Source organism: Drosophila grimshawi, unplaced genomic scaffold, assembly GCF_018153295.1.
Source record: "Drosophila grimshawi isolate 15287-2541.00 unplaced genomic scaffold, ASM1815329v1 contig_848, whole genome shotgun sequence".
In the NCBI taxonomy this organism is placed as follows: domain Eukaryota; kingdom Metazoa; phylum Arthropoda; class Insecta; order Diptera; family Drosophilidae; genus Drosophila; species Drosophila grimshawi.
The window spans coordinates 2,548,984-2,573,891 of NW_025063692.1; the positions used below are offsets into that span (position 1 = coordinate 2,548,984).

Below are 24,908 nucleotides of genomic sequence, written 5' to 3' on the forward strand. Positions count from 1 at the left end.
TGTATTTTTTTTTAGCACGAATCTCGCTAAATACTTATCCAAACGCACTTTTATAAAAGATAAATCTATATTATAATATTATTACAAATAATAAATATTTAATACTAAAACAAACAAAAAGATAAAAGCAAAAAAACCGGAACGGATCAGAACATAAACATATATATACTATATGTGAAAGTGAAATCAAAATAAAAACTTTAACTATTGCAATTTGTGGACATGAATAAAGAACAAAACTATTGAAAATCTACGAAATCAATAATCAACCAAAAATACTTTCAAATCAGTTTGCGCACAATTTTTGGATTTTGACATCCGCTTGACGGGCTACTCCGCACTACAACCACTTGCTGATCGCCAATTTGGATTCCACAACGGCTGTGTCGAGACGCAGCTCAAATTGCTCGTACGAAATGCTTTGGTTGTCCACTATTGCTATTCCATCTCCAAACGCCAGCTCCTCCAGTTGCAGCAACTCCATTTCGTTGCTCTCCGGATGTGGATGGCATATGGCAATCCCATCCGTTGGCGGCACACTGTCCAACATGTATTTCATCACACGCCGAAAATCGGATCGCTCGATGCTGTGACCAGTTCGCTGTGTATCAAACATTTTGGAGATTAGGCGCAGCTTCTGGGCACGTCCATTCGCACGTAAATTTCCAGATGGCGGCACCAGAAACGTGGCACAGGTGCGCACAAACTGAGCAAAATCAATGCGATCGTTGCTTGGATCCGTGAAGAAGCCATCGATTATCTGGCGGTGCATTGGATTCTGTGCCAATTGCGGTATGCGCAAAAGGTCCGTTGGCGATAAATACCCGCTTTGACATCGATCCAGCGCCAGGAAGCGGGCATGCAGCTGCTCCAGTTGCTTAGTGGACAGTCCCGTCGCTGCTTTGTGTGCGCTTAGCTCCGTCTCGCTTAGCTTGCGGCTGACTATCTGGCCCATGATTTACTACTATTGCTTGACGTCTGCTGTTTCCAGATTATCGGACTTGTATCTTTCCGACTAGTATGGCAGATCTCAAATTTTGACAATAAATTCACAGCAGCATTCAACTCATTTCAATTCGAGATGCGAGTTAAATGCTTACAAGTGTTTGGGTTCATAGCTGAACGCATTTGCCATGTTTTTGAAAATCAGTAAAAATTTAACTGCTGCCTCCTAAAAGTATGCAGCAAATTTCTACCAGTGGAAATTCAGCATCTAAAAGTATGCAGCATTTCTTGTTGCATGCAATGGACCCGAATTAGAGTGACCATATTTCGCACCCTCCAAGAAAATTCGTGTTTGATTTGCTTGTCTTTCTGCAACTTGCTTTATTGATTAAGTACTAAACATTCGAGCAGATTGGTCTTTACCAACTATCCATAATCATCTTCCACATATATATAAGAAGATAATGGAAAAGATGAACACCTATTTGCTCTGCATTCAACATTGCTCAGGATATGTATGAATTCAGTAGTTTGATTTCAGCATAAGTGAACTGTTAACTGGCACTACAAAGGCGCTTCGTGTTATTGGCTTCTGACTTGGCCGCACAAAGCTGGCAGAAACCGTTGAGCAGAAATTAACATAAATATTGCGAGAAAGAAGAAACCGCATGGTGAACAGGATCAGTGGCAAAAGGACCGGGACTGAGGGTAACAATAGACGAAGGCATGGCCAAAAAAAAAAAAATGCTGTGAATGTATTGCAAAACAATAAGCAAAACAATAAATCAAAATATGAAATCATAAAATACGAAGGCAGCGCCCGAGGCAAATGGAGAGCGAGAGAGACACGAACGAACGGCGCAAGGACTCGCCCAGGACGCGACTTGCCGCCGAACAGCTGTGCCAAGTTCAAGTCCGGCGCCCATTTAACAAAAGGCTGAAATTTGAGCAGGCGCAGGAGGCAACAAGGATGCGAGCCAGCGAATCGCAGCATCTTGCGGTCGCCTCCTGTGAACATTTTTTTCTTCCTTTTTTTTGTTGTTGTTGTTGTTCTTGTTTTTCTCATCCTGGCAAAAGTTCTTTGTGCAGCGCGCTTCATAAATATAAATCTTAATATGTCATAATTCGTTATAATTTAAACAAAAAAAAAAAAAAAACCGCAAGTAGTTCGCGCCAGGACCCGCCGCGACCCGCAGCGCCAGAAGTTCTTTCAACTTGAAGTTGAACTTCTTAGCTGCAACTGTGGTGGTGGTGGTGGTGGTGCTACTGCTGCTGCTGCTCGTTGTGGTGCTGGGTGGTTGCTACAGCTCCAAAAAACTAATCCCTCAAATTATTACCCTAATTGCGTCATATTGTCGCGGCTTAGCAACCTTCTCCCAAAACACATTTATCATTTGAAATTATCAAAAAGTAAACAAATATGAAATGCACTTTTTGTGCTCTATTTGTTTTGTTTATTAAAAAAGAAAAACCAAATAAAGTAGGGAGTTGGGTTAAGGCAAAGGCTTTTCCATTGTTTGCTCGGGAAAAGTCAGCTGCGTGCGGCTGCCGCTGACCTTTCAAAACTAGAAGGCGCGCGTGCGGTCAATTGTGGCAGGATCAGGTTCTTTTTCAGTTCCATTTCCATTTCCATTCCCATTTCCATTGGATATTGTGGGTCAACTGAGTGGCGCACGCGCCTTTCAAATGTGCACAGCAGCCGCAGCTTTTGTTTGTTTAGGTTACGGCGCGTCCTGAGTCCTTTTGTCGTTGCGTTATGCGTTGACCAAATGATGCGATCACAATTTTGGAAAAATATAAAAAATAAAAACAACATTCATAATGCGGCATGTGAGCAAATACTCGTACCACAACTCCCAAGCTGACTGAAATGCAAACAAACGTGAAATATCGAAATGTGACACAGTTCTTTAAAATCGTATAAATCCATACAAAAAACAACAAGACTAGAATAGATAATCCTCGTAGATCTGTGAAAATCTACATTTTAGTCGGGAAATGATTATGTTTTTGTGCCTTTGAAACAAATTATACTTGTAGGTTTCTGCGAATGCATAATAAACTTCCTAACAATATTATGACACCCTCTACAAGTATAATGATTGACAATCAATTCTTGGGTTATTGAAAAATATTGCTCATTAGTTTTTGGCATTTGATACAAATTGTTTCTCGAAAAGTTACTGCAGCTTGTATCTCACAGATAGCTTGGTATCTAACCGATGTGTTTCTATCGCAAAAATGCATTTGCATATCACAAAATATTTTGTAGCAGCTAAATACATTTGCATCTTACAGATACTTTACCATATAGTCCACATATATTTGTGTCTAACAGATACATTCGTTATTTAAGATATACAATTGTTGTTCACAGATAGTTCTCAGAAATACAATTCCTCTGAGATTAAAAACTTTCATCTATTTAAACTTTAATCTTATAGATACAATTTGAGCAGTTCGCAACTACCTTTTGGCAGTTTCATTGATATTAAATTTAAATTTTTAATTGAACAGATATAGAATAGATATAGTTGTGATGATTGATGTCTCAAACTGATCGAATTTCCATCCGACTCTCAAATCGATTTAAAGGACTATTCGCTTTGGTATTGTGTATCCATTAAACTTGAATCGTATTAGGCTTTAGACTTTAAATGCGCTTGACATTTAAATAATAAAAGCATTCGCTACATTCATATTCATATTCATATTCATATTCATAATTTGTAAGCCCTACCCTGATGCTGCAGGCACACACACGGGATATGTTGGATGCGGAAAGGACACCCCCTAAATGGAAGCTGCTTTCAAATATGTCAGTTCTTCATGATTTGGATTATAATTTGATATTTTGTTGAGTTCGCTTAAAGTGAGAGAATTAGCATTTAAATTGCCTCATTAGCCTTAGCCATACAGGCAAATGTTAACGTTGCACTTTTCCATGTTGCCACATGCAACAGTCGGCCAAAGAGTTGATTTCATAGCCTACTTTCCAACACAGGGAATGGGAATGGGAACCGGAATTGAAATCGGAATTGATTTTACAGTTGTACGAACTATAATTTCTTTAATCAAAACAAAAACAGCAATGCACAGTAGGAGCATGGTAAGGAGTCGAAAGAGGTCTGCCGAGGAGCAGGAGACTTTGTGCTCCGTGCTACCCAAAAACACCGATCCGATCCATTGTAACGCCCATCGCAGTGCCGTGTCGATAATTTAGAAATTAAATGTAGCCTGCAATGTGGAACGACGAGCAGGAAATGCCAAGGACAACAGCGAGGAGCGAGGAGAAAGGAGAGAGGAGAGAGGAGAGAGGAGAGTAGCGAAATGCCACAAATAACACAAATCAAATCTAATCAAGCAAAAAGCAAGCGCCGCTGCCACTTTCCCAAGACTTCTTTCACTATTCGCTGTTCGCTGAGGCAAGGGGTAGTAGCAGTAGTAGTACCTTAAAAAAAAATTCAAACTCTCTCCACCCCACCCCAGCCTAGGCCACCCCTTCCTCTAATGTCTACCCTCACCGCTCACCCCTTAAAACAACACCGCACAAGAACAAGAAAGGGAACAAAGCAAAGGTGCCTTGTAAAAGAAATGAAAAAAAAAACAACAAAAACCAAGGCCATGGTCTAGTTTTCCTTCATTTTCTAATTTTCCTGCTTCTTTGCCAGTTGTTAAGTCCTTTCACTAAGCAACTGCAATTACGCCAAGTTTTCATTTTCATTTTCAATTACGATTTCAATTTCGTTTTTGGGTGTTGTTTTGTTAGTTTGTGTGTGTGTTTTTTTTTTCTTCCTTTTTTTGCCTCACGCCACCAACGGGTAACGGGTGAGGGGTGAGGCATACTGTCCTTTCGGGGTGTCCTTTCGCCCATGCGCATTACAAGCATTTTGTCCTGTCCAACTTGTTGTTGCTGATGTTGTTGTTGCTGTTGTTGTTGGTTCTGATTCTTCTTGTTCTGCACTCCGTCGAGCCTTATAATTATTTTAAGTTTACCGTATTATTTTATTCCTTTTCCCTCTTCACACCCCTCGCCGCCTTCAGCAGGCCATTGGCTCGGAAACTAAAGATTTCATGCTTATTTTTTGTGAATTAAAATTGAAAGATTCAAATAATTTAAGATCTGCAACTGGGGTTTGCTTTCTCGGCAAATACAATAATTCCGAAACGATATAAAGTTTATTATTTCCGATATACATATATTTATATTTAGGCTTATTCACAACAATTGTTGGTTTATGTGAAGGCTTTTGAAGCCAATTGCTAAACCCTCTCACAACAATTGTAACTCGAACGATAAATAAGCTAAATGAATATTTGAAACCTTTCCAAAAAGAACTGCATTTAAAATAGTTTGGATACAATTACGACTAACAATAAGCTATTTATTCAAATTCAAGCATGTAAACAATTAATTATGATTTAAAGTTCTTTGCTTTCTAAACATTTAACAAAACATAATTGCCATCAAATATCTTCAGACAATATTTTATCATTGTTATTATTGTTAGTGTCGCATAATAAAGTCATGGAATACATATTCATTAAATTAAAGAGTTCTGCTTATCAAATTGTTTAATTGTCACAACATAAATACTCAATAGCAAACTATAAACTATATTTTTAAAATACTTGTTTTCAAATTTAAAATTGTAAATCGAATCTGATCGAAGGACACATCCTGCTTGAGTCACAATCGAATCGAATCAAACATCATTTTGGCATTAAGTTTTCTTACTTCTTCTATGCGAAATGGCTCACAGGATCATTGAGTGTGGAAATTACTTGCAATTGGCAATAATTAAATGTTCTAAACTGATGTCTTATGGGAGAATGACTTTGCGCGAACTGCTTCGGCAGCTGCTGGCAGAGCTGTCTTCGTTCTCTCTTCTCTCTTCTCTCTTTCTCTCTCTCTCTCTCTCTCTCTCTCTCTCACTCTCCCTCTATAGCTCGGAAAGCAATTAGTTAATTAAGCGCAACTTGAAGTGTCCCGTTTTGGGAAATATATCACTGGAGAAGAGTCGCTTGCAGTTGACATTTGTGCAGCATCATGCAGACAATTTGCATATTTAATTGAAATAAACAAACCAAAAAAAAAACAACAAAAAAATCAAAAAACAATCTCAAATACAAAAATTGTTTTCAACAATTTTCACATTTCTTTTTGGGGTTTTTTTTTTAATAATAAACATAGACAAATTCAAAAAGAGGCAGCAATGCACCACCACGAAAAGTGCGGCAAGGAGCAAGGACGAAGGCGATTGGAAGACGTCCCGCAGCGTCTAGCAAAGGGCGTTCAAGGGTTAAATGCAAATGAAGGAAAACGGCGAACCAAAAAAGGGCCCAAAGACTTTTTTTTCGTGGAAAATCAAGCATTTTAGGCGACATGCTGCAGGACATGTCCTGGCACAGGCTTGAAGGTGCACTGCAACGCAAGCCTTTCAGTTGTCAAACGATTTTGATAGATCAGCATTTGTCCTGTTATGGAACCCGGACCCGGTCCCTGTCCCCGTCCCCGTCCCTGTCCCTGTCCCGGTACTGGTCCTGTCACTTGGGACGCTTCTCTGCTAGATGCGGCTGCTCAACAAATTAATTTGCCGCCAACTTGATTTGAGCTAGCTATCTCTTTTCTCTCTCTCTGTCTCTTTCCCTCTGCCTGGCTATGTGGATTTGCTTCTGGTTTCTCTTGAGACACATTTTTTGGGAAGTTTTCCCGCATTTCACTAATGAGAAAGCTGCCTTCGAAGCGCCTTTTCGTCCACTGTCCAAACAAAGATTTCGACTTTTCTCGCATTCTTCGCTTTTGCTTTGTTGCGTTGTTGCACCCTTGTTGCACTCCTTCTTGTTGCTTTTGTTTTGGCTTGACCAGTGGCGACCAAAGGCGGACACGCCTTGAGGTTGCCATTGGGATGGATCTGGGACTGGGTCTGGGTCTGGGTCTGGGTTTATGATTTATGCATTGCATTTTGCTTTTCATATCGCATCAAATCAAAATGTCAAAACAATCTGCTCGCAACGGTTCAAAGTTGGCTTTCGACTAACAGATACCCTGTATTCAGCCTGAGGCAAACTTATTATTGATTATATTTATTATAATTTGATTGCATTTTGAATGCTATAAAATACCTACCCAATCCATAAAGATGCTTTGATCTATGCATTCTGTAATAAAAATTAATAAATATATTCAATTTGATTGAAGTCAGATATTTGAAAATGAGAAGAAGCACAGATAACAGAAGCAGACGTCTGCTTTTTGAGATACCCGTTTTACACATTTTACTGGGCATTATAAAATGGAAAGCTGACCAAAAGAAAAGCGCGTGCCGCGTGGCATTTAGAAAAACAAAGAAATATTTGCTACCCGTAAAAATACTAAACGAGTGGACGCACAGACGGACGGACAGACGGACAATTGGGCAACCCTTTTCCAGTTAATAGTTGGCAGTTGGCAGTTGGTCAGCAGCAGCAGCGGAAAATGTGCGTTGGGTAAGCGTGAAAAATGAGAAAAACATTAAAATCGACGCATTTGATGAGGGTCGATCAGATGTCAACATAAAAGCGGCAAGTGGCAACCAACTGAGGCAGAGGCACAAACAGAAACAGAAACAGCAACAGCAACAGAGCCATTGGCATAGACAACTGCTTAGCATATGAGGCATCTGCCAAACAGGTTGATCCCTTGCTCGATCTGTGATCATCCTGGCAGCCACGCGCCATTTATGTAAATGCCAGCGGGGGAGCTCAAGCACCTGCAGAATGGACGGCGATGGATCGGGATCGGGATCGGGACGGATCATAGCAACTTCAATTTGATAACCAATTTAGTTGCTGCAGGTGCTGTGCTGTGCTGTGCTGTAAATAAAGAATAAACAAGATGAAAAGAAGTAAAAGAACATATTGAGCTGCCACAAAAGATTGGGGAAGGGTAACTAATTAAGCCCAAAACTGAGATGAGCAAAGAGACAACGAGAAAATGGGAAAATGGGAAAATGAGGAAATGAAAAATCACCGTATTAGATTGGCATGGCAAACAACGATTTGAACCATTTGAGTTGCTGCTTTGGCCAGCAAATGTTGGAAAAGTGTCCCGAATCCAGTTCGAGGCGGGCAGCAAGAATAAGGAAACAGGAACAGGAACTCGGGCAGGCAATTAATGTGTCAGTTGCGCCAAGGCGGAAAACTGGTTCGCAAACTGGGCAAACTCGAACCGAAATTTGTGCGCAACATTTGAGCATTCGATGCAGACGCAAGCCGCATAGCAAATGAGCTCCTTGGGCAAGACTAGGACTGGCTACCCGACTCAGTTGATGTCCCCGGTTCTAACTGAGAGAGAACTCCTGGCTTCAGCAAAATAATTGTTCACGTTCATTGAGAGAAACATTCGCTTTTCCGTAGATCAATTGTGAATACATATTTAATATTTATATATAGTTTAGAGCATTCATTTTCACAACTCCTTAATGTCCTTGAAGCAAAAACTGTTCGCCATTCAATCGGCATTTACTGAGAGCAAATGGTCACGCGTCTCATAATGGGATATAGTATTTGGATATCCTTTCTCTATGTCTTTGCGTAATACCCTTTCTTACCGATTCTTTTTGGTTTGAAACAAACAAAAAAAAAACAAAACAGGACCTGCCTGCTAAGTAATCTACTCCTATACTAAAATCCTTTGGGTTTTTTCTTCTTTTTTTGTTTTTGCTAGATTCGTTTTACCTGTTCGGGTTCAGATGGTATACAAACCCGATCAGCGGCAGCTTTCTGTCATTTGTGACACATTTGTTCCGCCTTTCCGCACGCCGGCAAGTGTGCCAGGAGGATGGAAGCCAAGCCTATTTACGACTTGCCTGCCATCCATTAGGGTTAAGGCGGCAGTTTCAGAGGCGCAGCTAATCCTCAGATCCCTTTCATTCTGCAGTCTGCAACTCATATAGATTAGCACTCAGCACATATGCATATAAATATACATGTATATGCAGAACACAACAGGACCAAGCATCGAAAGGACCCAATCAACAAATTGGAGCAATGAAAAGCTGAAGCAACGCCTGCAAAATATTAAATACAAATTGCACCTGTTCGCACTACGTTTGACGCTCGTTTATCCTGTCGCAAGGGACTTGCCACTGCCACTGCCACTGCCACTGCCACTGCCACTGCTCTCCGACATTGTAGTTGGACTCTCCCTTCCTCCCTCGCACTCAATTGATTGCCTATCGAGTGCAGAACGATGACTCTAAACGAGAGCAGACCCGAATTTCTGTGGCATTTCTGGCACCCGCTCGACTCGTCGCTATTTAATGAAGCCGCCGACAGGTGCGGCGACATCTTGGGATAACAAAAAAGCAGAAGAAGAAAAACAGAATAAAAACAGTAAAAAAGGACCTCAGCTTAAGCTAAATTCAGTTCAACTTTGTTGCACAGTGCTCGACAAGCCATCGAAGAAATACTCTAAAAGCAACTTGTATCCAGCAAATTCAACAAAGTTCCAATCAAATGATAAGCGAACAAAGTATCTGATATCTGATTGATTATAAATTAAATGTTGATTGTTCAATTTCAATCAGAAACTCCAAATTTTATATAAATTCATGCGAAATATCTTTAAAATGATACATTTTTAAGTTCGATTCTCGAGTAAATCGAGACTTGACTATTCATTTGGAAAGTCTATATATATATATATATATATCCATATATATGTTCAATCCAGGAATCAAGCCGGCTAAAAATTGTATTTCGTTTGACAATCATTGACCAAGTTCGAGTTATACAAACCGTTGTTGGATCCGCCAGCATAATCAGCCAACCCTCAGCTGAATGTAGCTAGAAGTTGTTGGTAGTTTTGCTGTTAGCTAATTAGGAGCTGCATACGCTAATTTCGAATAGTATCCTTCGATTCGCACACATGTCGTTGCCAAAAAAAAAAACCATTTGTAAATCGGCAATCGGCAGGACAACAGTTGATGCGGGTCCAAGGTGCAATTTGATTGTGATCACTTCGCCTTCGATTCCCTGACTCTCGATTGCCTCTGTGTTTGATTGTCATTACATGTGTGACACACGCCCTTTGAGAAGACTTTGTCGACTTTAATTGCATTACTGTTTATGTTCCGGACTCGAAATCGTCGCGAGTCGGCGCGATTTATGGGCGGGTCATAAAAACTTGTGGCCCGATCGTAAAACTTGTGAAGAGATCCTTAAATTGCATTCCATATCCTTAAGTGCGCATTCGTCGCATACAATTTTACGAGCAGTTTAAGGAAAATATTATTGTTATTATACACAAGAAAATATCAAACGATTTTTACGCGAGACACGTTTGTGTGTAAATATTGTGGTCCAGTCGAGCTAGGCATAGGGGAAACTCAGTTTTCCGACTGATTCATCAAAATGCAGCCACAAGTGAGCTGAGGCCGATAGTCAGGAAGAAATTAGAAAATTTGGGAAGAGATATATAATTGATATTCCAGAGCAGATAACTCTGGCACAATGGGACTAACATGCATTCATATTGATAATCGATTACAATTATATTATAACCTGGATTGAGAGATGCAAAAGGATCGAGTAGAAAAAGCAAAGAAAGTATTATATTTTCCATATATTATTATTATATTATTTGCAACAATTAACTATTAAAAGTTGTAATCCCAAATGATATCTCATTTTAATATATATTTTTGCTTAATAGCACCAAGTTTAAATGTCATCTATGAATTTTAATGCTTTGCACCCATCTATGTATCTTTCCTAGGTGATTTGCTGATCAAGATTCGTTAGTCATGCGTTGCGTTGAGGTTGACCCGAGTAAAAGTTTCGGGTCTAGTGTTATCGTCTTAGGATCAGAAGACGCAGAGTAAACAACTTGAAAGCTGACAAATAGAAAATTGGTTTAAGTGCTAAGAACCGGATTCCAAATGCAGGTCACTTAATGGAAAGCAATTAGACAAACCCAAAACACAAATCCAAGCCGAAGCCCAAATGCAAACAGAGTCGCTGATGCAGATGCTGATGCTGATGCTGATGCCGAGGTTGAGGCTGAGGTTGAGTTAAGTTGGCAAACCACCTTTGACCCCTTTTCCCAACGCAACCAAATGATGACCGTAAGGATTTTTAATTACCCAAGGACCTTTTCTTATCCTGTAACAGATCGGCATAAATGTATCTATTAGTTTTGCGTTTGGCATTGTCAGTTTCAAAGTTTGTCGTGCAAACAACATTTACATATGGAATCGTAAAGAACAACAAAGGACAACCCTTTACATAAACTCATCTCTCTCTCTCACTCTCTCTCTCTCTCTCTCTCTCTGTTGCACGCTTTTAAATGCAAATGCTTCTCAATTGAATTGTTTGATCTTGCGGTTTAGCTGGGAAATGTGTAACCCCAAAGGATCTTTCGAAGATCATCTTTTGTGGCGAGTGGGCGACTGCTGCGGGTTTTTTGAGATCTTTATTCTAATATATCTTTTAATATTCGGGATCTTTCACTCTTAACACTAGATCAAATGCAGAGGTATCTATGTATATTGTCATACTGTTGCCAGACCTTTAAAGACCTATAAAGTATCTGAGTTTGACTATCAACTATAACTGGTCTGTGACCCAATCAGATCGCTTTTTGTAGATATATTGTGCTTAAAATCTTCTATTTGGGCAAGAGAAGAGACAGAGAAGCTATCAAGCGAAGGATCTTATGCTACATACAAAAGGCAAAAGATCTCACTTCTCTCTTCAAATATATATATTGAAGAGATCTTGGACTAGATGCCATACAAAGCCAAATGAGCTGAATGAAACTGCAATTTCACACGTTGCGCTCCCATTTCGGACAGAAGCAGAGCGATACAAGGCACAAGGCACAGGACATTCGTCAAGGGACACAGGCCAAACTCAATCAGAAAGACCAAATCTGAACAAATGACAAGGACATATTCCCACATTGGCGCGCAAAATGCTGAAACTGGCAAGGCAAGATGTCCCAAAAAGTAGACCAAACACAATAGAGAGAGAGGGAGAGAGAGAGAGAGAGAGAGGGAGAGAGGGAGAAGAAGAAGCAAAGCGAGAATTGAGGACAAGGCACAAAAAATGCGCACACGTCACATTGATTAATCGTCTCGTCTTCTCTACGCCCATCTACCTCTCTCTCTCTCTCTCTCTCTCTCTCTCTCTGTCTCTCTGTCCCTCTCTCGCGGTAAGGAAATGCGATCCTTTGACAAATACAAATAGTTGGCAAAATAAGGTTCCTTAAGAACTTATCGCGCACGTCGCTTGGGATTACTGCGCTTTCCTTGCCCCTCCCCCTTCCCCATTCGCCCTTCGCCCCTCTGTCGCTTTGTCCTGCGCTAGTCCTGTGCCTGAGTGCTCCATTTATTGACAGTTGCAATTGCCAGCTTGCCACTGACATTGATTGAGTTGCCCAACGTTATCTTTTGCGCAGCTGATCTTTTTTATCAGCTGCCAGGATCAGTTTGGATCTGTGCGAAAAACAAAATATATATGGTAAAAAAGGAAGTGAATATCCTTTTTGTATATCTATAAAATGTATCTGATTTTCCGCATAGCTGGCAAGGGTAACTAAAGCAACTGCAAATATTCGAATAAAGATTGTTTTTGAAGTAAATATGAATTAATTTGTATTTCTGCATAAATACGAAACTCGATTGGCAAATAAAGAAATAGTTGCAACTTGCAGTTCGCTTTATCTGCCCCCTTGCTCGTCCCTTGCCACTGCTTGGGCCATTTCCGGCACTTAACCCATTTGTCGGGATCGGCAACTGGCAGCCACTTGAAGCAATTGAAGCAGACACTTGAGAACTTGCCACGCATTGCGTTGGTGTTGCAAATGCAGTCACGTGCCACACAGAAACCCAGCCTCACACACACACACACACACACACCCGCACACACACTGAGTAGCGACGACATCTGTCCCCTGGGCTCGGTTTGTGTATTCTTACAATTCATTTTTGCTTGTCCAATTTTTGGCGCAATTGCCGTTAGGTGTGCAGCAGCAGCAGCAGCAGTGGCAGTGGCAGTCGACGCCGACGCAGCAGCGCAGGCTCTTTAAGGATGTGCGAGGAGCGTGCGTCGCGAGTCCTTATGTGACAAATCAGAGCAAAGCAGAGCAGAGCCCGAGCAGCTGCAGCGCCAAGGGAAACTCAATTGAGCGCACGGCAACAATGGACAGCAGCAGCAGTAGCCAGGAGCAGGATAAGGACACACACACACACACACTGAACAATGGCAACTTGAAAGGCATTTAATAAACATTTAAGGAGAGCCAGAAGCTAACGACCCACGCATTGCCAGATCTTGCGCCCGAGCAGCTGTTTGCCTGCCTATTTTTTTCTTTCTTTCTGTTTTTTTTTTGTTTTTTGTTTTTTGTTGAATGTTTTGTGGCCTCAACAATTTTCCATATGCATTGCATTGCATGCATATCCTTTGCATAACTTTGTTCGGGCTGGTTGCCTCACAAAAGCTGTTGGCCTAACAAGCCGCAGAGTGCCACACATTGCACTACTTGCAACCCAACAACTACTGTTTGCACACTGCAAGAAAAACTGTTGGCTTCCATTCTGATATTTTCTTAAACACAATTTTGACTTTAAAAATTATACATGTTCAATGCCACACTTGAATCAATATGTTAATATATTTAAACAACAATAAAATGGTAAAATTCATTAGCAGAATAATAAAACTTTCTCTTGAAATACTTTTCTTGTAATACTTTTCGACTTTTATAAAGATAAAGTTGAATTGAAAGTTTTCCCACAGATTTCCTATTTTTCAGTATTTGTCTTTGAAATTGAAATTTTCTTGCTGTGTATAAATTACTTGGTTCATGTGGGCAGCCTGCCAGCAAACCATATCCTTAAAACCATATACCAAAACATTTGTTGTCGACCAGCAGCAAATATTCAAATTTATGCAAATTGTGCAACGTTTTGTTGCATCAGCAATGTAGCAACTAGACAAGGGGCACCCACAGCAACTGCGAACTGCGAACTGCGAACTCGCCGGACTGTTTGCTGCACAGGTGTCTGATAAATGACATGTAAACGCCTGGAACAGGAACAGGATATATGCTATATGCAGAGCACACAGGATATGCAGGATATGCTCGCATTGAACTACTGGCTGCCCAACAACTGGCAACAGGGTAGTTCAACGACTTTACCGCTGCCCTTTTTATAACACCCCCTGCACCCCTACGCCCCTGCACCCCTCCTACCTCTGTCAAACCACAGACAAATTTCCTAACGCCTGCTTAACCTGCCTTTATGTGCATTAATACAAATTGGTATACTCTCTCTCTCTCTCTCTCCCTCTCTGTCTCTGTCTCTCTAAACTGGCAGTTAAGATTGGAGTCGTAAAATATAATTTTAAAAATGCATACTTACCTCATTTTGGGAATAATCAGCAATAAAAGAAATCAATTTCAAATAGTTGAACGAGTCTCAAAATGTTGGCAATTTTATTACGATCAAAAAAAATGTTTATAATTCATTAGTTAATCTTAAATTGGAATGCTGCAGTTTAAAGAAGGCAATTGAGAGCTTTTAGCAACAAATTTGCTAAATTCAAAAATTTGTCAGAATTTTCAAAGTTCTCCACGCAACAAGCGAAAAAAAAAAAACAATTAAAAAAAATTATTTACAATTATTTTGACAGCCGAAAATTGAAGTTGAATTCCAGTTTTTTTTTTGTTTTTTTTTGTGGCGCAGGAACTCATCTTACTTCTCCACAGAGATGTCCTCGTGAAAGGAGAAGCTAAGACGCCGCTTGGTTGCCGCCTCCAGGAGGCAAACGCCAAATGGGCCAGCCTCCTCCCCAAAGTCGCAGTCGCTGGTGGAGTTGTGTCCGCTATCAGGGCTTATGTGGCGGGAGCGGGAGTGGGGCAGCTTCTGGGCAGAACGCGAGGCGGCTGCAAGAAGCTTCTGCGCCGACTGCCTAACGCTCGACGAGATCTTCGTGGTAATCTTCCGCTTGCGCCGCACCACACGCTGCCTGCGCAACTGCAGCTGCAGCGAACGCCTCTTCCCACTCTTTCCCCCCACTCCACATCCACCTCCAGATCCAGACCCAGACGGAGGCTGTGCCTGTTCCTGCGGAGAGCGCACTTCTCGCTCCTGGTAGCCATCTGGCTGCCAGTACTCGCAGAGATCGCTGGCCGGGTCGAAGGCGGGTCGATAGGTGGGCGAGTGGACGACCGTCCTTGCAGTCGAGATGAGACGCTGCTCCTGGCGATGATGTTGACGCTGGCGTTGACGCAGGCGTTGGCAACTGCGAAGGGAAGGAGCAGCACCTGGTCGACTGGCCACGGGTGCCTTACGAGTGCTCTCCAGAATGGCATCGATCATCCGCTCCAAGGTGACATCGCCCATTTGAGTCGAGCTGAGCGTTGTCTGCTCAAGGAGAGCAGCAGGAGCAGGAGCAGGAACAGCAACAGGAGCAGGAGCAGGAGTAGGAGGAGGAGCAACAGCTGCTCCAACAGTTCTGGCTGGCAGCTGTGGTAGTGGCTTCTGTTCCAGGTAGCGTGGCTTCTCGAAATAGCTGTCCGGGATGCCCATTCCACGCAGCGCCAGCAGTGGGCCTGGAATGATGTTGTTGCTGTTGTTGTTCCCATTGAGTCCGTAGCTGGGCGAGAACTCCGCCTCGAAGGTAGGCAGCGTGGAGGCGTAGACCGTTGTTGGCTTCAACTGACTTCGGGCACGGTGCAGAGCGGCTGTTGTGGTGGGTGTGGGCGTGGCTGGGGTCATGATGTTGCTGAGATCCCGGAGGAGGGGCGTGCGCGGACACGAGGAGGAGGAGGCGGAGGCTGAGTAGGAGACTGTAGAGGCAGCAGCGGGCAGCGGCGTCGAAGTCAACTGATTCTCCTTGCCCAAATTCAAAGCAGGCAGCAGAGAATTGCGCTTCTTCAGCTTGAAGCGCTGCTGCGCTAATCCTGCAGGAGTCGCCTGTGGAGTGGGGAAAGGAGTCCCAATCGAAATTGGAGTTGGAATTGGAATTGGGGCTGCCGCATGAAAGTCATTGTAGTCGATGCCACTGCCAAGGACAGCTTGGACTGCTTTGCCCCCCTCCAGGTAGGAAGGACGCGGCTGGTTGACAGCCCACTTGAGCATGGTGGCAGCTGTTGCAGATCTGAAAGAGTAGCAAAGGATCAAGTTAGCGATGAGTACGGATGAAACTGGCTAGTTAAGAAGCAGATTGCCATTGTCTGCGTGCAAGAAAAAAGTAAAGAAATAAAGCAAAAAAGCAAAAAAAAAAAAAAGGATGAACAAAACTCGTTGAACTTGTAGCTGGGTTGTCCTTTGACTAGCTGAAACGGGTTTGCTGCGCATAGAATTTTCGCAAGGATTTCAAATTCGCACTCGCGCAGGCAGCATAGCTTTTTTGCCGGCTGCTGGGGCAGGCAACAATTGAAAGCTGCCGACGTGCAACAAAGGCAAAGGCAACAGAAACGGGAAACGGCGCGCAAAAAGCAGAAAGTGCCAAAGTGTAAGAAAAGCAAATTCAGAACGAGGCAATTTCCAGCTGCGTCTCTGGATTCGCTGGATGTGTTTGTGACTCTCTGTGTGTGTGTGTGTGTGTGTGTGTGTTTTTGGGTGGTTCAAAATGGTGGCCCTGGTTCTGGGTCTGGGTCTGGCTCTGGCACACTCTAGACTCTACACTCCGGCACTCGCTGGCCATTTAAATCGGGCCACTCAAGTGGCCCAAACGCGAAATGCGATGCTCCCTGGAATATTTGTGCAGCACTCGAAAATGCGTGAAAGCATTTTGCGCATTTGGCCGCCTCCTTTTTTGCCCCGTTTTACTCTCAAGCGCACTTCACATGATGATCCCATCGAATCGAATCGAAAACGAATGCGAAAACGAGTACGAAAAAGAGCCCAACTCGAATACCCAATGCGGAACTCGGAACCCACAAAAAAAAAAAATAAAACTTTTAAAAATTATTAAAAAAAAATTAACGCGGCGCACGCGCACAATTTGTGATGTGAATATTTGAATATGAATATGAATATGAATATGAATGCGAATACGAATACGAATACGAATACGAATACGAATACGAAAATGTTATGTGCGATGATTTTTGAATGGGGTGTTTTATAATTAAGTTTCTCACAGAGCACTCGAGTCGAGTCGAGTCGGTTGCACTTTCGTGCTTGAGTCTTTGGATGGTTGGCTGAGTTTTCTTGGTCTACATTTGCACATATTTAATATTTAATGCATTTTTAATGCACTTGTCTCCTTCTCATTACCTTTTTCTTATTTTCAAGCGAAGCCTTGTTGCGTTATCCAAGCAGCGTGTTCACAACAAACACAAAAAAAATATATAAAAAATACAACATATAAATAAACCGAAAAGTCGAAAGTCAAAAGTCGAAATCAAAAAATATTTATTTCGTTGCTCGCGTTTGATACAGAGGCAGAAGCAGAAGAATAAAAAGAGACGAACGGAACACGAAGTCCTCTCAGAGGCGCAGACGAAATGTGACTGATGCTCGCCAGGCACGTCATGTTGCGTGCTCAGCTCTGCTCGAGTCGAACAACCACCACACCAAGCACCAAGAGAGCGGAGAGCGAGCTTATCTGCGCTCTCATTCAATTCAATAACAACACCGTTGTATTGGCATTTCGGCTGCTGGAATTTCGGAAAGAGAGCGAGATAGAGAGATAGAGCGAGAGAGAGAATGTGTTAAGTAAAAGAGTAAATTGAAATCAATTCAGTTTGCACACTTATAAAATGTGCTGGGAGCAATAAATTAAATATAATTCAACAATGTTACTTAATAAATACTTAATAAACACTTGGACAATGTGTGAAATGATATTCCCGTTCCAATTCTGTCTTTATGTCGAAAGGTGTTTTACCGACTACAAATAATATTCAAATGTATTCAGCAGCTTTCTTGTATCTGAAGGATTAATATATTTTTGATTGAACAAATATATTTTCTATTTGGCAATACTTCTTTTTTTCTAGATTCAACTGAACTGAGTCACTATCAATCATTTGAGGACTGATCTATCAAATAAATTAAGTAATTAACATTGATTGAAACATTCATTTGCACAAATTTGAATTTAAAGTCAGGATTCGTTTTGGGCTCTTTCTGATTCGCTTTTTTGGCTTTTTACCTGTTCAATATAATATTATATTGTTTCCATAGCAACAATCTGTTGAAAAGAGTTCATATATAATAAAGATATATACAAAGATCGGAAAGTTAGTTCCAACCTAGACACGAATATGATATAAGTTGAGTGATGAAATGCACAATGATGGTCCATCATTCAGAGTAAGGCTGCAGGCAGGGCGGGAGGGAGGGGCAAGAACCGAAGCAGGAGCGCCTAATCCCACACAGCTGTTCGGGGTTGAGGGGTCCCTGGCGCTATCGGTGTGTGATTCAAGATTAGCTACCTTTCTTCCTCCTCGTCCTTTGCCTGCCTTGCAAGCGCATTTTATCTTGATGTCCTTGCCATGTTCCCGTTTGTGTGCGTGTTGCGAGGGATAACGCCCGTTTGGGCTAAGGAAAAGAAGGCAAAGAAAATGAAAATGGAAAAACAAAAACAGTAGCAAATCTGAGCGTGAAGTGTTTGCATTAAGAATTTTCCTTTTTTCGCAATTTTCAATTTTCAGCTATGAGAAATTGCGCAATTGTTGGGCAATTTATTAGCGGCAAAGTTAGGACGTCCGAATTGATCTTGATCCTGATCCTCAGCCAGGCGTTGCCCAGCTATGCCCTAATTTATCTTCCCTTCGCGCTGCTTCTCTCTCTCTCTCTCCCTCTCTGTATCTGTCTTTCTCACTCAGTCTCGATCAGAGGCGTTGTAATGACCAATGCGTTAAATTGGCTTTGATTCAATGGCTGACTGGCTGACAGGACGACAGATTATTGTTAAGATCCTTTCACTCCCGTTGCAGCTGCCCCAAGAACGCGCGCTTCCAATGACAATCATTCTTTCATCTTATTGATTTATTTATCTGCAACTATTTTTGTTCTCTTTTTATTTATTGACCACTCAGCTCAGCTGTGCCTGCCCCAAAAACTGGAACAGCAGCTGGAAATTTGCTACCGAATCAGCTTGGGAACAATGCAAAAAATTCACATTTTGCATGTTTAAGCATAATAATTAATTAAATTAATAATAATATAAATATTAATGCTGCTATGCAGTAATTATCTTTGAGTTTTAGATTCTTTTAAATACTAAATATAAAAAAATAAAGTCGAATAAAATATTCTTGGGAGAACTGATCCATCCAAAGGTATTTGTTGGCAAATTCTAAAAGATTTCGTCAAAAATGTATTTATTTTTTAAATCATACAAATTAAATCTAAATTTACTTTTCATTGGAAATAGTCTATTTGTGTTGAAAACCAGGACACCAAAGGCTCTTCAAACTTAGGTTTGGCATCTAAAAGGATGCCCAAATCATCAACACATTCAATATTCCAAATTCCAGTGGTTTATCATTAAGAGAATAGTTATTTAAAAAGGGCATTCCCCTAAAGAATGACACAAATTTGCATAAATTGAATAAATTAACTTTAAAAATAAAGCCAGGATTCAAAGCAATCTAAATCAGATGGAGGCCTCTGTCTGCCACAGACATCCATTAGGAATGACTTATAACAGACGGAAATAATGTGAATATGGAATCTATAATACTGTCTTCATGTGAACAACTATCTACTCTCATCATATCAATTCAAATCTGATCAAACTTCAGCCAGTTCCGCATGGGAAAAACACCTCACAATAGATTAAAGGATAGCCATTCATTCTATGGAATGCACTAAGATATTGGCAGGACTCAATTCATATTGGCCAGTGACAAGTGGTCTACGAGGTGGTCTTCATTCCAGAAATGCTGAAAACCTTTGAGAGTTGCTCCTATGGAATCCTTTCAAATTGGTAACAAAAACAAATAAAACATTTTGAGTACAGACTTTTTTGTGTACAATTTATCCAGTGAGAGTTTTCTTAATCTATTTTAACATGTTCTCTCTCTCTCTCTCACTCTGTCTCTGTCTCTGTCTCTGTCTTACTTAATTGCTTTCTCCTGCTCTTGTCTGAACAGCTGTCGCCTTTACTTAATTCTCCAGTCTCGATTACTGAGGAGAGTTCCTCACGGCAAATCTCATAAATTTGCGCTCTAAACAAAAGTCGACGTCGACGTCGGCGTCAGCGTCAGCGTTGGCGTTTGCCGCAGCGCAGGATGTTGCATAATTGTCAAAGATGGGAGTCCGGAATCAGCAATCTGGAATCTGACGTCAGGCATCCGTTGCCCGAGCCCTTTAACCAATAAATTGCAAAACAATTGCACAATTTTCCACAACATATTTTTTTTCTCAAACTCGCAGCGACAGCGACGCCAGCAGCGACAGCGGCGCTTGTCCCATAAACAATGAGCTAAATTGTACAAAGGTTCTCACTCTCTGTGTGTGTGTGTGTGTGTGTGTTGTCCTTTTCTTGGCGAAAATTCAAGGTGAAAGGAGCCACACGCTGCGAGAAAGGTAATTGAAAATTATGTTTTGTGGCGTAAGCAGCGAACGGGCAGCGGGCAAAGGAGCAAGGAGCAGCAGCTGGCAGCAGCTAAGCACACACGAAAAACACACGCACTCACATACACACACGCACTCACACACACACACGCACTCACACACACACACACACACACACACGAGTCATATCCTTGCTGATATCCTTACATGCCGATATCGGATAAGCAAACGAACTTGCAGTTGCAGCCCTACCAACTGCGACTATCCTGACCAACTCCTTTGACAAACAACCAACAAAAAACACTTATTGCAATGAATTTCACATGGCAACACAGAAAATGTATAAATTAATAATTAAATACATAAATTCAGGGCATCGAAATGGGTTTAATAAGATAATAACATATGTTCTAAATAACAATCCTTGCTTTTTTTTCAAGTCGAGCATTTTGCATTTTTCAATCCTGTAAAATAATTTTGCTCCAGTTTTGCATTTCCCACAATTGAGATAAAATCGCAATGCAAGTTGAGATCCACTCGGATCAGTTAATGCCAAATGCCTTCAGGAACAACAAGCTGTAATTGAAACATAATATTTGCATAAATTATGTTATATTATTGGCAATATGAATAATGAATTTCAACAATTTTGAACTTTATTTGACTAATTCCCAATTCGATTCGCTTTCGTAGTTCAAGTTAGGAATTTGTAAGGCCCAAAACATGCATATATCCTACAATTTGAACGATAGCGTCACCAGACTTGGAAGCAAACTTGCTGCTAACCTCCGTCAAAGATATGCATTTACATCATATTGACCACGCCCTCAATTTCAGAGCGACTACTAAAAAAAAACTCATGTAACATTTTTGTTTCAGCTAGTCTAGTATAACTTTTGTATAATTTTTAACAGATTTTTCACAGCATCATTTTGAATAGGTCCGTTCGCATTCACCTTATTCCCGCCCCGCCCCTCCTCCCCTCACCTTTCTCCCATCAGCTGCATATTTTATATTGTATTTGTCCAGTCACTGATTGAATTGAACCAGCACGCTCACATTCAATTAATTCCTCTGTTCAATCTGTTTGATTGAATTGAAGGCAACACGTTGCCGTTGTTTATCTCTCACTCTCGCTCTCCCAGCGCCCTCTCGCACTCTGACTGCGCAACTGTGTCTCAGCGTCTGAGCGCGCGCTCACTCTGCGTCGACGCAACACGTTTCGTGTGAATTTCGTTCTCAGTGCAGTGGGCAGCGACAGAGAGCTGAGGCAGCGCCAGAGAGCTGAGGCAGCGACAGAGAGCTGAGGCAGCGACGCGACGGCTGCAGCCAGAGCCAAGTCAGTACGCAAACACAAGCCGGTCGGAGTGCACGTTTCTCGCTTCGCTACGAAGCCGAAACCGAAATTGAAATTGAATTTGAATTTGAATACTAATTCCATCTGCAACAATTATTTCTTTATTTTTTTACTGGTGCAAACTTGAAAAATCTGTGTGCCTATTCTTGTGAAAAAGGTAATTAAAAGTGCATTGAAAATGGATGCCAAGCCAAAGTTAATTCGAAAAGCTCAGCAAAGTATGAATCAACTGTTCGAATCACACTCGTACTCACACTCACACTCACATATATTCACATTCATCTCGTGGAATTTGTAATGCATTTTGCATTCCTCCCTTGAGCTTTAATATGCATATCATATTTGCATATCATAAATATTTTCCAGTTTTGCAGTTCTGTTTTTTCTTTTTTTTTTTTTTTTGAATTTTCATTCAAGTTCAAGCTGTTCAGCGGGGGTTCCCAAGGGTAACTCTACGTACAGGGAATTTAATTGCCCGCTAAAGGAGTTCTGCCAAAAGTGCCTGCAGCCTCTTTTTTGATTTCATTTTTGCTGCCTCATTTAACAATAAATACACAAATATGGGTTGCTGGCAAAAGAATGTAAATTGCAGAAATTCGACTTGAAATCAAGAATTGAAACGGTGCATTTTGTACCACTGTATTCATAGATATATATGTATGTATACAGATATATGCATTTACGCACATATTCACAATTTCTGGCGAAAAGCGCGCCAAAAACTCACCCGGCAACTTGGCGAATTCCGAATTGCGAATTGCGAAGGAGGCGCAAGCAAAGCCAAAAAGCTACACAAAATATACACAGAATATATATATATATAGAACCACGCCAGAAGAATGCCACACACACAGACACACACACACACACACAGACATTTTCTGCGATATTGCAAGCTAGAATACTAACCGAACCACTTTGTTTCCTCCCGCACTTGCAGACACCAACGCAGTCAGCAGCACAAGCAGCAAGAGAAGAAGCAGCTTCATCTGAAGATGCTCAAGTGGGCTGTCAACCAGCCGCGTCCTTCCTACCTGGAGGGGGGCAAAGCAGTCCAAGCTGTCCTTGGCAGTGGCATCGACTACAATGACTTTCATGCGGCAGCCCCAATTCCAATTCCAACTCCAATTTCGATTGGGACTCCTTTCCCCACTCCACAGGCGACTCCTGCAGGATTAGCGCAGCAGCGCTTCAAGCTGAAGAAGCGCAATTCTCTGCTGCCTGCTTTAAATTTGGGCAAGGAGAATCAGTTGACTTCGACGCCGCTGCCCGCTGCTGCCTCTACAGTCTCCTACTCAGCCTCCGCCTCCTCCTCCTCGTGTCCGCGCACGCCCCTCCTCCGGGATCTCAGCAACATCATGACTCCAGCCACGCCCACCACAACAGCTCCTCTGCACCGTGCCCGGAGTCAGTTGAAGCCAACAACGGTCTACGCCTCCACGTTGCCCACCTTCGAGGCGGAGTTCTCGCCCAGCTACGGACTCAATGGGAACAACAACAGCAACAACATCATTCCAGGCCCACTGCTGGCGCTGCGTGGAATGGGCATCCCGGACAGCTATTTCGAGAAGCCACGCTACCTGGAACAGAAGCCACTGCCACAGCTGCCAGCCAGAACTGTTGGAGCAGCTGTTGCTCCTCCTCCTACTCCTGCTCCTGCTCCTGTTGCTGTTCCTGCTCCTGCTGCTCTCCTTGAGCAGACAACGCTCAGCTCGACTCAAATGGGCGATGTCACCTTGGAGCGGATGATCGATGCCATTCTGGAGAGCACTCGTAAGGCACCCGTGGCCAGTCGACCAGGTGCTGCTCCTTCCCTTCGCAGTTGCCAACGCCTGCGTCAACGCCAGCGTCAACATCATCGCCAGGAGCAGCGTCTCATCTCGACTGCAAGGACGGTCGTCCACTCGCCCACCTATCGACCCGCCTTCGACCCGGCCAGCGATCTCTGCGAGTACTGGCAGCCAGACGGCTACCAGGAGCGAGAAGTGCGCTCCCCGCAGCAACAGCAAGAGCAACAGGCACAGCTACAGCCTCCGTCTGGGTCTGGATCTGGAGGTGGATGTGGAGTGGGGGGAAAGAGTGGGAAGAGGCGTTCGCTGCAGCAGCAGTTGCGCAGGCAGCGTGTGGTGCGGCGCAAGCGGAAGATCACCACGAAGATCTCGTCGAGCGTTAGGCAGTCTGCGCAGAAGCTTCTTGCAGCCGCCTCGCGTTCTGCCCAGAAGCTGCCCCACTCCCGCTCCCGCCACATAAGCCCTGATAGCGGACACAACTCCACCAGCGACTGCGAGCTGGAGGAGGAGCTGGGCTTAAGAGCAGGAACGGGTCTGGAACTGGTACTTGGTGGAGAGGAGCTGGAGGCTGCTTGTAAGCTGGATGCAATCTGGATGCAGCCGGAGGCGAGAGACGCGACAAAGCGGCGTTTGAGCTTCTCGCTAAATGAGGACAGTTGATGAAATTACACTAGAAACAATTTTTTTTTCAATTAAATTAAGACTTTTTTTTTGTGGTATATGTAAAGAATAAACGATTTAATGATGGAAATTATAATCTTATTGTTGATATTTTTTATTTATTTTTAATGAGCGGCTCTTGTCGGCGTTCCCACAGTCGAAAGAAACAAGCCACAAATGAGTCTAGAGTCGAAACACTGGACGCAACCAGCTTAATGCCAAAGACCACTTGAGATCCAACGAAGCGTGGCGCATGCTCTTCAAGTGTTCAGCTCCTCAAGTTCCCGGGAAGGTGAAGGTGAAGGAAGTGAACAACAAACCAACAAACCAAAAAATAACACACGGGCCACAAAGTTGCAAGTGTTTCCCACAGCGCCTGCTTAATGGGCGTTTTTATGCTTTGATAGCTACCAAAAAGGACAAGCAATTGTTATGAAAAGACAGAGACAGACATATATAGACAGAAAGAGAGAGAGAGAGAAGAGCAAGCTACAAACAGGACACTGAGTTAATTGCAAGCAGTAATTATATGTGGGCAACAGCAACAATTGTTGCTACTAACTCATTCCATTTGGCAAAGAAACAATAGAGTTTGGCTAACTTGGACATCTCTTAGTTTACATTACGACG

The 24,908-nt window shown here is 42.4% G+C and overlaps 3 protein-coding genes across 4 annotated transcripts; 1 reads left to right on the top strand and 2 right to left on the bottom strand.

Annotated features, from left to right (window-relative positions):
- Positions 1 to 180: 180 nt before the first annotated feature.
- LOC6569361 (calcineurin B homologous protein 1) lies at positions 181 to 1,002 on the bottom strand. The gene has a single exon (XM_001995633.2). It carries the CDS (start codon positions 953 to 955, stop codon positions 341 to 343), a length of 615 nt encoding a protein of 204 aa, XP_001995669.1. The 5' UTR covers positions 956 to 1,002; the 3' UTR covers positions 181 to 340.
- A 13,628-nt stretch (positions 1,003 to 14,630) lies between these two features.
- Positions 14,631 to 17,274, bottom strand: LOC6569362 (serine/threonine-protein kinase CST20). Its single transcript, XM_001995634.3, has 2 exons — positions 17,220 to 17,274; positions 14,631 to 16,095 (listed from the first exon to the last, which is right to left on the bottom strand). Exon 2 carries the CDS (start codon positions 16,074 to 16,076, stop codon positions 14,688 to 14,690), a length of 1,389 nt encoding a protein of 462 aa, XP_001995670.2. The 5' UTR covers positions 16,077 to 16,095; positions 17,220 to 17,274; the 3' UTR covers positions 14,631 to 14,687.
- Positions 17,275 to 21,895: 4,621 nt separating this feature from the next.
- On the top strand, positions 21,896 to 24,352 carry LOC6569363. 2 transcript variants are annotated; one of them, XM_032741333.2, is made up of 2 exons: positions 21,896 to 22,046; positions 22,769 to 24,352. In XM_032741333.2, the coding sequence occupies exon 2, from the start codon at positions 22,824 to 22,826 to the stop codon at positions 24,276 to 24,278; it is 1,455 nt and encodes a 484-aa protein (XP_032597224.2). In that variant the 5' UTR covers positions 21,896 to 22,046; positions 22,769 to 22,823; the 3' UTR covers positions 24,279 to 24,352. The 2 variants fall into 2 exon arrangements, with proteins under 2 accessions (XP_032597224.2, XP_043072011.1); XM_043216076.1 differs by having other exon boundaries at positions 21,896 to 21,985.
- Positions 24,353 to 24,908: the final 556 nt, after the last annotated feature.